A 14,547-nucleotide genomic window follows, 5' to 3' on the forward strand; every position below is an offset into this window, starting at 1 on the left:
GGGGAGGGACCATGGGAGGTTGGCCAGCCAGCCCCCCAATCAAGGCTGATGAGGGGGGGCTGGCTGGCTGAGGGAAGGGACCACGGGAGGTTGGCCGGCCATAGGAGGTTGGCTGTGGAAGCGCACTGACCACCAGGTGGCAGCTCCTGCATTGAGCGTCTGCCCCCTGGTGGTCAGTGCATATCATAGCAACTGGTCAGCTGGTCGTTTGGTTGTTCAGTTGCTTAGGCTTTTATATAAATTCATGCACTCTGAGGGGGGGGCCCCTCAGCCTGGACTGTGCCCTCTCGCAGTCTGGGAGCCCTCGGGGGATGTCCGACTGATGGGGAGCGGGGAGCAGGCCTAAGCCATCAGTCGGACATCCTTAGCACTGCCGTGGAGGCGGGAGAGGCTCCCGCCACTGCTGCTGTGCTTGCCAACCGTGAACCCAGCTTCTGGCTGGGCGGCGCTCCCCCTGTGGGAGCACACTGACCACCAGGGGGCAGCTCCTGCGTTGATCGTCTGCCCCTCTGGTGGTCAGTGCACATCGTAGTGACCAGTCATTCTGCCGTTCGGTTGCTTTGCATATTAGCCTTTCATTATATAGAATAGATTAATAGGGTCTGATTTCCTCCTTATATTCAGGTGAGTTATACCTACAAGCCTCTTGACCCCTAATTCTCATGCCTGCCGGAAGCCAATTCCAGCATGTCATAATTACAAGCGTTTCATCAAAAGGTTGATGAAACTTGGGGACTCAACAAGGGCTGAGTCACATATGCAAGCACCTGTTAGAATGGCTGAAAGGCACTTCCCCCAAACCTGAATAGGATGATTGTTTGCTGCTCAGGGCATCTTAATCTACATGTTATTGCCTCCTGTTGGCCAAACACCTGAACAGCTGAAGGCAATTCCCCAATCTGACTCTGCTTCTATACCAGGGGTGGGCAAACTTTTTGACTCGAGGGCCACAATGGGTTCTTAAACTGGACCAGAGGGCCAGAACAAAAGCATGGATGGAGTGTTTGTGTTAACTAATATAAATTCAAAGTAAAGGAGCGGAGGGGAGAGCAAGAGAACCCTCCGCTCTTTTGGCTCCGCGGGCCGGATAGAACAGCCGAACAGGCCGGATCCGGCCCGCGGGCCGTAGTTTGCCCACGGCTGTTCTATACCCTACCCTTTGAAGTGTATTATCTCCAGCTTGCCTTAGGACAAATTGTGTTAATAAAAAGCAAGGGTCCTGAGACAAGGAGAACTTTAGCTCCTTTAGCTGAAGCTCCTCTGACCCCCAATGCCTTTCAAACTTATCTTTCATCTTTGGACACTTACTTAATATACTCACAGCCTTTCTCCAGATTGCTGAACCCTTTGTAATGCTGGAACAAGAACCCCAGCACATGCCAAACTGGTCTCAAGTAACGGTACCCACTATTCCCTGAGAGCCTTACATAGGCAGTGTGCTAGGGACTTGCCATTCACAATTTATTCCTCAGTGCAACTCATAAGGGGCCACTAAAGTCAACGAATAGCCTACATTGCTGAGATTCATACTGGGAATCTTTTGACTCCAAAGACCTAGTCTATCTAGGGAGTGTCTCTAAACACTTTACATAAAGAGAACAATGCATCAGTTATCAATAGCAATGCCCACTGTGAACATATCAGGGGATAAGCAAAATTTCCCTATGTCTCAGTGACCACAATTAGGATTTGTCTCTTTCATAGATACAACGTCTCCTAAAATATAGCTGGTGCTGCTCCTCAGCTCTGTTTTCTGAAAGTTCTGTAGCATCCAGATCAAGGCCTAATATATGTGATGTATGCCTCAGTCATGAAGTTAGGCAGGTAGGATGTATACAGACTCTGTATGAGGCATTATTTCCTTCCATCTGATGTAGCCTCAAGAATTTATAACCCAAAGCAGAGAAAACTAAACAAAAAAAAAAAAAACAGTAACTGTGCATGAACCAGTCCATGAATATTTATTCTAATCACTGTACAGTAACAATTAGTAGCATCCACAGCAAGAACAATGTGAAATCGAGGCTACATGATTGCAGAACTGAATAAATCAGCATGTTTAAATGGCATACTACAGATAATGCATTTTCCTTTCTGGATAAAAAATTCATTTCATGTTCCCCAGTGGAATAAATAGAAGGGAAAAATACATGAAAGGCAAAAATTAGATGTAAGTGTGTCCCTACACACACAGGTCACGAAAAGCATCACTCACGTTACCTGATTTAAGGTTTGGATATTCATCAGCCTGTTTGAGTAAGACTGAAAAACAAATAAAAAATGCGAGTTCACCAAATTTCCTACTGCTCTATACAGTGTAGGGGGCTTTTTACAAATACACAATAATGCATGAGTCACACGACTAATGGAAAGCCTTAATGAATTTTCTGGTTATTTTCCAAATTTACTTTTCATAATATCAAGTGGTATAATGTGTTTTGGTAGTTTAAATTGTAAGTTGTGTCGCTTCAACTAATTGCTGCCAGAAAAAAAAAAAAGTCAATCAAGGTGAAAAGCTGCTAAAAACAAACTAAACTAGAACTCTCAAATTTGTAAACTAGATAACCATAGTAATGCTAATTTAAAATGATCACTGATTAAACATTTTTTGTAACCAGTGTCAGAAACTTTGTATATCTTTTACAGAACTATTATAAGTTATTCATCATGCCATTCTTCTGAATTTCTGACACCTTTAGTGAAAGGACATGTAAAAATAAAAGTGGTAGTATGGAGAAAAACCTAGATGCCATGCTCCACAAGCTGTGTGTGTGTGTGTGTGTGTGTGTGTACACGTGTGCGCCTGCGTGCACACGCAAACAGGTCCCACCGAGGCCTAAAATGGCTGAGTTGCAGGATGCTGTTGCTTGGTGACCAATCAGTATCTCCTCAGCCACAAAGTAATCTAAACAGTGAGAGATATGTCCTCTCAGCATTAGCCATGGCCAGGACAAATATTAAAGGGTATTTTTATCTTTTCCAGTATTCTACGTATTTTTTGTTTTAAGCCAGTTGACACTTGCTTGATTTTACCATCGGTTGAATTGGGGCTTTAGGAGAAAGCATATCCTCAAAGCGACATCTATATTCTTTGGGGAAAATAAGAGGTAGAACCTAGCTTCTTTCGGATTGAAAGATATTGTTTCAATTAACTGTGTAGGGTGTGTCTGCTCCCTCCAACCAACCTCCCAGTTGCTATCCGTCTCCCTTTCTTTCATTAAACACAAGTAGTTAATTAGCCACAGCCTGTCCTCTCCCCTTCTCTCTCTCCCTTTTCTCAGTAGTAATGATGTCTAATTATCAACAGCAACCTCAGGTGCAAATCTCTCTCACTGACAGCAAGCCAGCTTCACGTAGCTGGAATGATTCTCAGTCTACTTGAAAATACTATTAAAATACAGCATTTTACTTCAACCCATGTATGCCTTTGAAGGAAAAGTAAACATGGTTTCTGATTCTCTGGTGATTGCACTCCGGCTATTAAAAAAAAAAAAGTCAAGGTATTTCTAAGGAAGAAATAATTTGAGATGTGGGGAAACACTGGCTAAAAAGGGATCATTTTTTTTTAACTTGTTGAAATGATGATTGGCTGTCTCTCAGAGAAGGAGGAGCCTATAATTCTATGTCTGGAGCAGCATAAAAATTTCATAAAGAGCAATAGAAGAGTGCATGAATTAAACACCTCTTCAACATATCAAAATAGGCTTGAATGAAGAGCAGGGCTTTTAAATACTCCATGGAAACTGTTAACTAAGAATATGAATTGATGGATTACATTTTCTCCCATAAATATGTGGAATCTTTACTAAAAAGAAAAAGAAAAGTGTTTCTTTATTCATAACCCAGGAGTTGTTGTGCTATATTAGGTGTATTAGCAGTAATTGTTTAACAACTCTGCATTAATTTTCGAATGAAAATGTGTGTATCTGAGTATAAGAATGCTGGTTTGAATTACTGGCATCCATGTTTATCTCAGTGCCTCAGTAACTATTACAGAATTTCTATTATTTAGAATTTTTAATTGTTTTATACACAGTGGATATAACCAAATTTATGCAAGTATAAACTTACTGGGCCAGATGAAGCTATCAGGAGGTAACATGAAAAGAATGAGAAACAAACTTCCCAGCTAGCGATGTTTTAAAAAACATACACAATATTATTAAATCATACTTAGGTAAATAGATCTTAAACCATTATTTTATTCATTTAATTACCTCAATATTGCCCAAAGGAAAATACAGTCTGATGCTCTGAATTCCAATTTTGTCTAACAATAATTTGTGGTGTGTTTTTTTTTTAAATCGGGTTCTTAATGCTACTCCTAATACAAATGAATCAAAACACTTCATTGGCTACAACAGACTTCCGGGCTCATCCAGATGTAAATAAACCTCAGTTTTAATCCATGGCCATCTCACCCTCATTATTTAGTAAAACGAGACAGTAATCTCAGCATTTTCTTTAGCAACGCCCCAAGTTAAAGAAAGCTGCATTTATAAATTACTTCCTAGAAACTTCCAACACTAACATTAAAAAAACACACAGCAGAACTTTTATGTGTTTCACTTCACCTTTATTTCCACTTCTCATATAAATTCCAAAAGAAATATACTTCCTTCAAACAACTACACCTAACCTCGGGAAGCCATAAATAGTTTTCCAAACCTGAGAGAATCCTCCCAAGAACCCTTTGCAAAACCTTTCGTATGCATATTCCCAATTTAATATAGCCCGTTTGAGACAGAAGAATGGCTCTCCACACCCCTCCTTTCCAGCATCCTCCAGGAATACTGCACGGAAACCGTTGCCAGTGGGGAGGGAGGGAGGGAAACAGCAAACGCAGCAAACGCTCCAGCAACCCCCAAGCCTGGCAAAACGCAAAGGATGCCAGATACCCGCCCCCACCCTCCTGCAGGCCGGTACCCACCGTGGCGCGATGGAGAAAGAGGTCTCAGGGATCTGATCTGAAATCCTACTTGTCCCCATCTTCTCTCAAAGGAAATTGCTGCTGCCGCCGCCGCTCCCGGCCGCCCGGCCAGGCGGATACACTGGGCGCCCAGCGCCAGCACCTGGCAGCGCCCCGGCTCCGCGCTGCGTGGCCATGAGGCTAGTGCCATCCCCGGAGGAGAAACAAACACCAGCCCCATTTGCTTGCGCCCCAACCCATCTCTCTTTGTGGTTCACCGTGTAGCTGCGCCTTTATTTGTGGAAGGGGGACGCGAGGAAGGGAATGGGGGCGGGGAGGAGTGGTTCCAGAACCGCATCTCCCATCTACATAGTCCAGCCGGGCTCTCGGGGAGCAACCGAGGCGCTCGGACAGCCGCGCGTCTCCCAGGCGGCTGTGTGACAATGAAACCTGGCCGTGTCGGGGAGGGGGCCCCGCATTCACGACTAGCGCCACATTCGGTCTTTGTACCAATAAGGAGACACGGGAGCCTATCGATCAAAACCGTCTGTTCTGAGAGCGCGCGGCTGGGGTTCCAGCGCGGCCTGCACGCGCGCCGGCGAAGGCGGACACGCGCCAGGCGCCCGGCAGGACCTGGGACAATGGCCCCGGCACCCGGGCGCGGGACGCCGCCCGACCCCGGGGCAGGAGGCTCCGGCAGCGCGTCCCGCGGCCGGGGGCGCACGCGAGGGGCGGCGGGCTCGGAGCGGCGCTGCCGCTGGAAAATAAAGGACCACAAAGCCTCCGAGGCGGGGGGACCCCGCCTGGCTGATGAGAGTGGGGGCGACGTGGGGAGGGGGTGGCGCAGGGAGGGGGCACACGCGCCAACGGCGGCTCCCGGCTCCCCCTCCCCCGCTCTCCCCCCCGCAGGGCCGCCGCAGACAAACCGCAGGCAGGCGCGGCACTCACCGTGGTCTTGACCGGCACGTACAGCACTGGCTTGGCGCCGCCGCCCGCGCGGACCTCCTCGGGCTGGCCCAGCTGGAAGCCCTTGGACTTCACCCAGAATTTAAATTTCGCGTTGTCCGTGGAGCTGGACTCGGAGCCGTGGAGGAGCTGCACGATCCGCTCGTATTTTTTACGGGTCACCGTCTTGGTCTTGCCCGAGTCCCCGTAAGTCCGGAGGCACCAGTCCTGGAACTGGCGGTACATGTCGCGCTCGCTCTCCATGCTCCCCGCGCCGGGCGGCCGCCCGAGGCTCCCCGCGCGCTTCGCACCTGTTCACCCCGGGCTCATGAAAAACGCAGCCCCCGCCACGATGCGGGGACACGAGGTCCCGGCCGCCGCCGGAGCCCGTGTCGGGTGGGGGCGGGAATGGGGACGGGACGAGGGTCCGGTCAGGCACCCGCAATCAGTGCCCTGTGCGGCCGAGTCTCCGGTCCGTGGGTGATGGCAGCGATGGCTCGCTCGGACGCGCTCCTCCTCCGCGATGGGTCTAAAATTGTGTGACTAGGACCATCCCACCAGCACCGAGCCGGAGGAGCTGGGTTCTGAATAATTAAAATCCCATTCCTTGGTTGATTACAAATCCCAATATTGACTTCAGGTGGTCCCGCCTCGCCTCGCCTCGCCTCGCCGCGCGCCTGGGCCGTGTCCTGGGCAGGGCAGGTGAGCGCAGCGCCGCCCCCCGCGTGCGCCCCTGAAGCCGTGGGCCCCGCGGGCCGGGAGGAGGGCTGCGCCTCTCCGGGAAACAGCCGCCCGGCCTAGCGCCTCGGAGCTCGGAGCCCCCGGCCCGCGGCTTCCCTTCCTCCGGGGTCCGGTTCCGCCTCGGCCTCCCCTGCGTGGGGCGCCGAGAGCCTAGAAAGAGAGAAAGTTCTTACCTGTCGGGTGGTTAAGCCTATCAAATCTTGCTACACAGGACATTTTGAAAAGGTATTTTTGAAACGGCTTAAAATACCGTTTCTTTAGAGGCATGTAGGCTAAATGCCAGCCCCCCATGTAGGTTCCAGGAGGTAAGTCCCAGAATTAGCAAAAGCGTTCATGGAGATGTGGCCATAGTTCCATAGGAGGGAGCGTGGTACCCCAAACGGGTCTCCGCTTCGGGGAGATGCGGGCAGACGAAGGCAGGCCGCTGGGTGGAGGCAGGGCGCCCCGAGCGTGCTGGGTCCTCAGACAGGACGCCCGCGGTTCCTGCGGAACTGGGCACGGACACAGAAGGACGTTTATGACACAGATGCTTAAGACGCTGTGCATGAAAATGAAATCTACCGAGAAATCATGTTTCCCTTGCTTGGTTACAGTTTGCAGTTCCCACAGGAGGTTTCGGGCGTCTGTTTTCCCTCCGCCACGTCATGGACACCCCTCCACCGCTCCGAGTAGCCAAATAGGAGTTCCTGGGCACGGTTTTCTCAAGCAGATGAAGTCAGTGGCTCCTCCATTCAGGATCTCCATCGCCTGTTAAAGGGCCGGGAATAGGGGAGTTCCCCTCCTCCGCGCTCTGCGATCGCGGCCGCTCCTCTTTATTCTACTCCCGGCGGAGGCCCGCGCCCGTCCCGGGAGGCGGCTGTGCCAGGCGGGCGGCCCGGCCGGTGCCCGCGCGCGTCCTAGCCCACCTTCGCCCCCGGTCGTCGCGTCCGGAACGAAAGCCCCGAGTGGGAACGCCGTGTTTGTACCCACTGCGCCGCAGCCGGTCCCGGCGCTCGCAAGATGGTCAGTAGCTCCTGCTCGGCCAGACCGAGTGTGTGCGTGCGTGGGAGCGTGGGAGCGCGGGGGTGCGGGGCGCGGGGGGGCGCGCGTCCCTGGGAAGGTCTCGCGGTGGCGGGAGCCGGGGCTGACAGCCCGGGCAGAGCGCGAGCAGCTCCACACACACTAAACCTCTCGCCTCTCTCCTCACCCCCACCCCTCCCACTCCCCTCCCCTCCCCCCCGCACCCCCGGCCCTTTCCAAGCTCGCTGATTGGTCAACGGGACAAAAGTTTCTGTGGAGACGGCTGGGCGCTGACGTCACGGGCAGAATTGTCCCATTTAGGGATCCCGGGGGCAGTGCGCATGCTGCAGGCTGCAGGTTAGCGGCGGGCGGAGGCAGCACGGCCCGGCGGCAGCCAGGTGGCGGAAAGGAGCACTCGGCATCCAGGTGGGGGGACGACTCCAGCAGGGTTTCCATGGAGATTCCTCTGGGTCTAGCCTAAAAACGGCAGATCAGCTGACACCATTAGCTCAGGACCTAATTACTGCTTATTGGAGCAACAAATGAGGGAGAGGGCCAGCTGCAAAGGAAGAGTTTTTATCCACCACCACCCGCCCCCCCCCTCCCCCCGCGCCCCTCTGGAGTCCCGGGTGAATTCTCATTAACTCGCAAGACTCCTGCAACAACAGTTCCTCTTCTCTGGAGGCCACCCTGAATGCTTTTATTCTTCTTATTTCCTCCTTTTGTGTCCATATTAAAATGTTAAGATAAATCCGTTGTCCTGAGTCCTTGAATTCCCCCCAATAAATAGTAGACCAATAGAGTTCAGAGAGTACACGTGGGCTAGAAGACACAATTGTATCTAATAATCTAATCCAAGTGTGCGGGGGAGTCACTGTGAACGTATTGACGGGTATTTACCTGTAGGCCTTTTAAGAATGTAGTTCCTTAAATACATAAATATTTGGAACAAGCAGTTGAACAGAAGGCTCTTTTGCATCACCTCAGTGTGGTGTACCTCACAAGAACAACTCTGCTAAAAGTTCTCCTTGTGGCATCAGAGGTGGAGAATGCGTCCAAGCGGGGAGATCTAGACTTTATTGATTGTATGCGGTTCCGTGGTTCCTACCAGATTCTGGAAGTAGAGTTAGTCCTAGGGTGGCCATTCATTCAAGAGTACGCCGTGGTTCCGTAAAGTGTACTTTCTCTTATGGTTATCTAAACTTAACTCGCGGTTTCCAAATTCCTTTCGGTAGCGTTTTGTCTGAAAAGTCATCTCCTCTAAGTCTTAGCCAAGTACGTTCAGACCCATGAAGCCTGCCTTCCTTGGCTACTCACGTTAAAACCATGTCTTTAAACTCCTGCATACTGTCAAACATTTTGAACCTTGCTCATAGTGAGACATGCACTTAATGGACATACAGCATATAAGCACATTTGTCCTCCAAAAAGGTTATGAAAAAAATACTTTCTTACATGCAATACACACTGAGATTTGCCATTTGTTCCCATTTATTATTATTACCCTGATGAAAGTGTGGTCCCAACCCAGTACATTTATTTTATGATTCAACAAAAGATGACTGGCAACCAATAGTTTATAAGACATTGTTTTAGATTATAAGGAGTATATCCCCCTTGTACTATATTTATAGTTTCATTAGTCACATAGAATCTGGAATGGAAGACCCCTGAGAGTTTTGTTGTTTTTTTCCTCAGTTACTGCAGCACAATGAAAAATGCATATAATAAGTGCTTAGTAAATATCTTTTGAGTTAGCTAATACAGTAAAGGGAGGGGAAAGAGAGAGAAGCAGCAGGCAGGCATAATCCTTGGCTATCCCTTTGACTTTTGCTGGGTAGAGTTTGGATGAAGTTGATCTTAAGAAAATACCCGGCCTCACCACACACACAAGTTCATTGGATTTATGACTCTACTTGATACTCTAAGGCACAGAAATTAGAGCTCTTTAGACATAAGAATTCACAGAATACAAGTTAATGTGTGATTAACTCTCAGCTGTATTAACTAAATTTGGTATACAAGCAAAAAGAAAAGCCCACAAAATTAAAAGTCATACAAGATGCATTCTTTTTAGAAGAAACGGATGAACAGTGAATTATTGAAATAACATTCACATTGGACCGAAGGCATGAAGAGCCCTAGAACTGCATGGGCACAGCCGTTAGAGCCATGTGGATTCTCTTATGCATGGTGGAACCAACATGTACTCTGGCCTATACTTATACTCACTATGGCTTGTCTAGGCTGTCCGCATCTTTCTCCACTAGCAGGGGTGGGGACCTTTTTCCTGCCCGGGGCCATTCGGATATTTACAACATCATTCACAGGCCATACGAAATTATAAACTTAAACATTAGCCTGCTATGTTTGGTCAAATATTTTACTAACTCACCCATTATGCCTTGGCAGGGCCAGACCAAATGATTTCAAAGGCCTAATACGGTCCATGAGCCGTATAGTCCCCACCCTGACCAAGAGCATGTGCATCTGACAAATCTAATATCCGTTTCAGCAGCTTTGGATTTATTTCCCTCCTTTACTTTTAACTCCTCTGGAGTCAGGACTTCCCAGCCCCACCTGGAGGGTCACCCTGAGCCATTCATCAGCTCCGTTATGCTTCATGTAAACAGGCTACTGGAACTTAACGTTGCATTTCCCAAGAAGATGACTTCAGAATTGCTCTCTACAGAGCATCTCTCTCCAAAAAGTGACTTCATCCTCATATCGAATACAAACGACTACCCCTGGCCCAGGGTCCTGTCGGCTACTTACAGGGGGAGGAAGTCAGAATTGTTATATCAGAGAACTGTATTTTAAGTATATTTTTTATTGATTTCAGAGAGGAAGGGAGAGGGAGAGAGAGGTAGAAACATCAATGATGACAGAGAATCATTGATTGCCTCCTGCATGCCTCCTACTGAGGATGGAGCCCGGAGCCCGCTACCCAGGCATGTGCCCTGACTGGGAATCGAACCATGACCTCTTGGTTCATAGGTTGATGCTCAACCACTGAGCACCCTGGCCAGGCAGGAATTATATTTTCATTAAAGATAATTCAAATGTTGAGGTACAATCAATATGATTTTCTAATAAAAATAAAATATCTCCCAACTTAAGGTGATTTTATGACATTTTTAAAATCTGAAAATCTTACCTTTTACTGTCAATCACAAATATTCACCCAACACCACATATTCATCAACAAAATGTTGCAGTACAAACAACATATAATCTGTAATTATAAAGTAAGTGTTTAAAGAATAAATAAGTCTTCATCCATTTATATAATTATGCTTTCATTCAACAAATATTTACTGAGTACCAATTATTCTGGTAGGCTCTAGAATGAAAGTAGTCAATAATAGATATAGATATAGATATAGATATAGATATAGATATAGATATAGATATAGATATAGATAGGTAGATAGATGCTCCTCATCTAAAGTAACTACATTTTTTCTACAGAAAACATAAGCAAGAAAATAACTGGTGCTTGAGATAAGGTAAGTGTTGTTCTCTCTAAATGGGTAACATTTATCTTGGGACTTAAAGGATGGCAAAGGGTCAATCAGAAAAAGACCCAGGAAGGGGAATGATAGTCACAGCACAGAGGACTGAAGGGAAGAGCTCTTGGCATATTTGAGGAAGGAAAGCAAGGCCAGGGCCCCTGTCCCTTACTGAGCTTGAAAGAGACGTAGGGTATGAGTCTGCATAGTCCCCTGTGGCCAGATCTTGGAGGACATGCTCTCCATGATAAGAACTTTGCATTTTATAATTGATCCAGCGGAAAATCAATAAAGGGTTTTAAGCAGGAGCATTATATGATATGAAATGCATTTTTATAAGTTTCACTCCACTCTGAGGTGAAGGATGGCAACGGGGCCAGCATGGAAGCAAGAAGACCCGTTAGGAAGCGTGAAGTGGTCCTGGCAGCTTAGGTGAAGTACTGTGGTGATGGATTAGAAAGTGATGGTTGGAGTAAAAGAAGAGAAATGATGGGTTGAAGATATGTTTTAAATATAGAAAAAGGCAGGGGATTGCAAGTGGCAGGGGAGGGAAAAGTGTGGGTCAAGGATGACTGTGTGTCTCATAGCTCCAGTAGTCTGGCTAGTAAGGCCATTGACTTAGAGAGGTGAGTATGGGAGAGAAACAAATTGGGAGTTGGAGGCTGAGTTAGGAGTAGAAGCAGGTTGGGAGGAGAGGCAGGAAGAAGTAATTTAATTTCAGAAAAGTTAAATTTGAAATACTGGGAGAATTGTTCATGTAGGCATTTGAATATAGAAGCAAGAACTACAAAAAACGTCTGGACTGGAGTTATAAATACAGTGACTTTAAAACCATAGGAATGAATGACATCACTTCTACCCACATTCCCCCATCCCTCAAAAGAGCAAGCCTCCATCTTTTGATATTGGTTTGAACACAGGTACACCCTATGACTAAAAGAGAATGTCATGCACTGGATGACCGAAGTTGGGTTCTATTGGTATAACACTGATCATGGGAAAGCCCAAGAAGCAGAGCAAAGGCATTCGGGTCAGTCCTTGATGAGACATAAACTTTTAGTGCGTTCCAAAATTTATGTGGCTTTAAAATCATTTAAAGTTTTTAAAGGGAAGATTGAAAGCTCGGGTTAGATTTATTCTAGATTAGACCAAGACCGGGAGGCATGTTAAAACAGGAATCTAAAATTTGAGGATGGCCTTTGAGAGATCCTGTCATTGAAGGCACCAAATAATGACTTTGTCTGCTGAGTTGAGTCACTAAGAGATTTTGATCCTTTTTCATTAGAGATTATGTTGGATTGATTGTCGTTCCTCCTTTGAAACTGGGAAGTTCTGAACATCTTTATGCATTAGTAACTCTTTCAAGCAAAAGGAGTTAGTTAAGGAAGCAAATGGCCAACACAATCAGCAACTTGATTACTATATAGCATGGTAACATTTCAAAATGAAACAGAATAAAGAAGCAGAAATGCACAGCTCATGCAGATAGGGACATTTGGAATTGCATAAAAAATGTCACCAATCTGATTTTATTAGTTGACTTCCATTCTATTGACTCTTCTCCCAAATTATTTTGAAAAGAGCCTATCTGAGATATGCTATCACTCTCCTTTGGTTCAGGAAAGAAATACATTTCAGAGAGTTTAAATATTGTCTGATCTATATGGGTATCATTACTAAGACACAGAAAAACATTTGTTTATTTTTAAGCTATAGTATCAGTATCTTTATTCCATTTTCCAACCAAAGGAGAAATTTAGAAATTTAATGTCATTGTTTGGCCCAAAATTAACTGATACTTTAGGTTGGTATGATCATCATTACATACTAGAGGCCCGGTGCATGAAATTCATGAACTCGGGGGTGGGGGCAGTCCCTCAGCCTGGCCTGCGCTCTCTCATGGTCCAGGAGTCCTCGGGGGATGTCCGACTGATGGCTTAGGCCCACGGGGAGCAGACCTAAGCCATCAGTCGGACATCCTTAGTGCTGCTGCGGAGGTGGGAAAGGAGGTGGGAAAGGCTCCCACCACCGCCACTGCGCTTGCCAGCAGTGAGCCCAGCTCAGGGCTTCTGGCTGAGCGGCACTCCCCCTGTGGGAGGCCACCAGAGGGCAGCTCCTGCATTGAGAACCTGCCCCCTGGTGGTCAGTGCGCATCATAGCAACCGGTCATTCTGCCATTTGGTCGATTTGCATATTAGCCTTTTATTATATAGGATAATGCATTGGCCAAAAGTTAATTTCCATGAATACTTACTAGTAAGTGTGCAAACTAAGAATACATTAGATTTGACAATCTAATGGATTTGCTGAATTTCTTTTTAATTCCCACCTTTAATATCTCTATGTAAGCAAGTCCATGGCACAGCCAGTTCCTGCATTTTATAGTCACATGTCATTCAACAATTCTGCAGCCATCTTTATCTAGCTGTTATAGCTATGATAAACTCAAAGTAATATAATAGTCTGGTGCTCATGTCCCTTGTAACAGAGAATATGGTACATTTTTTCTGGCCCCAAATATTGCTTTATTTCCCACTAGCCATATGGCTTATCTTTTCTCCAAAATATATGTCTTAACACAGTAATCCACATATTCATCTTCAATGCAATGGTCAGTTCTACTGTAGAATTTCTATACTACTTTTAGAATAGTTACTATCTCATAAAAAATAACTGTTTTGAGAAAAGGGAGCAACCTACCACTGCCCAACTTTCATTATACTTTAACATATGTCCAATTTTTACTCTGATTTCTGTTAAGTGAGCCAATTAATATCATCATCATCTATTCCTTATATCTTATATTGCTATTCAGTGTAAGTAGGACATTTGTTTAACTTGAAAGATAAAAGTCATACAAACAGAAATATCCTTGTTAAAACCACAGACTCTAGAAATAGTTTTCACAGGGGAGCCATCTGAGTTCAAACTCTGGGAAATAACTGTAATAATACTAAAACACTGGTTTTCTTCTTTTTTTTTTTGAAAAAAAAAATAGGGGACGGGGGAGCTGAAGGAATAACTACCCTTAGTTTCACTGGGTCTACAGCACTGTAGTAGGCATTAGAAAGCAAGGCAGAAAAGTTTTATATTTTCATGTTTTCCATCCTAAAATGAGCATTTCCCAACGCTATGGGAGAGTCTTTCATTAGGCCTGTTGACCAACAAGCAGTGTAACCATTCAGAGGTCTCCAACATTTAATTTCTTTTTATAGCTTATATTGAGTTTTGGAAATGAATTAACTTAAAAAATGAAGTGTTCCTCTTATATGCACATACCTATTGGGCAATTCAACTCAAACTGTCCGTTTTGGTGATCCTGGGCCACATACCCATTTATCATAATGAATTGTGAATTTCAGGTTGAACTAATCTTCCAGGCAGAGCTTTACAAATTAGTTCAGGAGACACCTATTGCCTAACCTATCAGACAGCCCAACT

At 46.2% G+C, this 14,547-nt stretch overlaps 1 protein-coding gene across 4 annotated transcripts in view; it reads right to left on the bottom strand.

The window, feature by feature from the left end:
* The window catches only part of NOL4 (nucleolar protein 4), a 236,212-nt gene extending 228,001 nt beyond the window's left edge, over window positions 1–8,211 (bottom strand). For 2 of the 4 annotated variants that reach the window (XM_080685156.1, XM_080685155.1), the window contains exon 1: window positions 5,858–6,501. In XM_080685156.1, the coding sequence (XP_080541282.1) occupies window positions 5,858–6,118 (261 nt within the window). In that variant the 5' untranslated portion in view covers window positions 6,119–6,501. Of the gene's footprint in view, window positions 1–4,930; window positions 5,150–5,857; window positions 6,502–6,768 lie in introns of those variants that run through there. The other 2 variants (XM_080685158.1, XM_080685157.1) reach the window with 2 other exon arrangements.
* Between the last annotated feature and the right edge of the window lie 6,336 nt (window positions 8,212–14,547).

The sequence above is a fragment of the Plecotus auritus genome (assembly GCF_963455305.1).
Source record: "Plecotus auritus genome assembly, chromosome: 8".
Taxonomy (NCBI): domain Eukaryota; kingdom Metazoa; phylum Chordata; class Mammalia; order Chiroptera; family Vespertilionidae; genus Plecotus; species Plecotus auritus.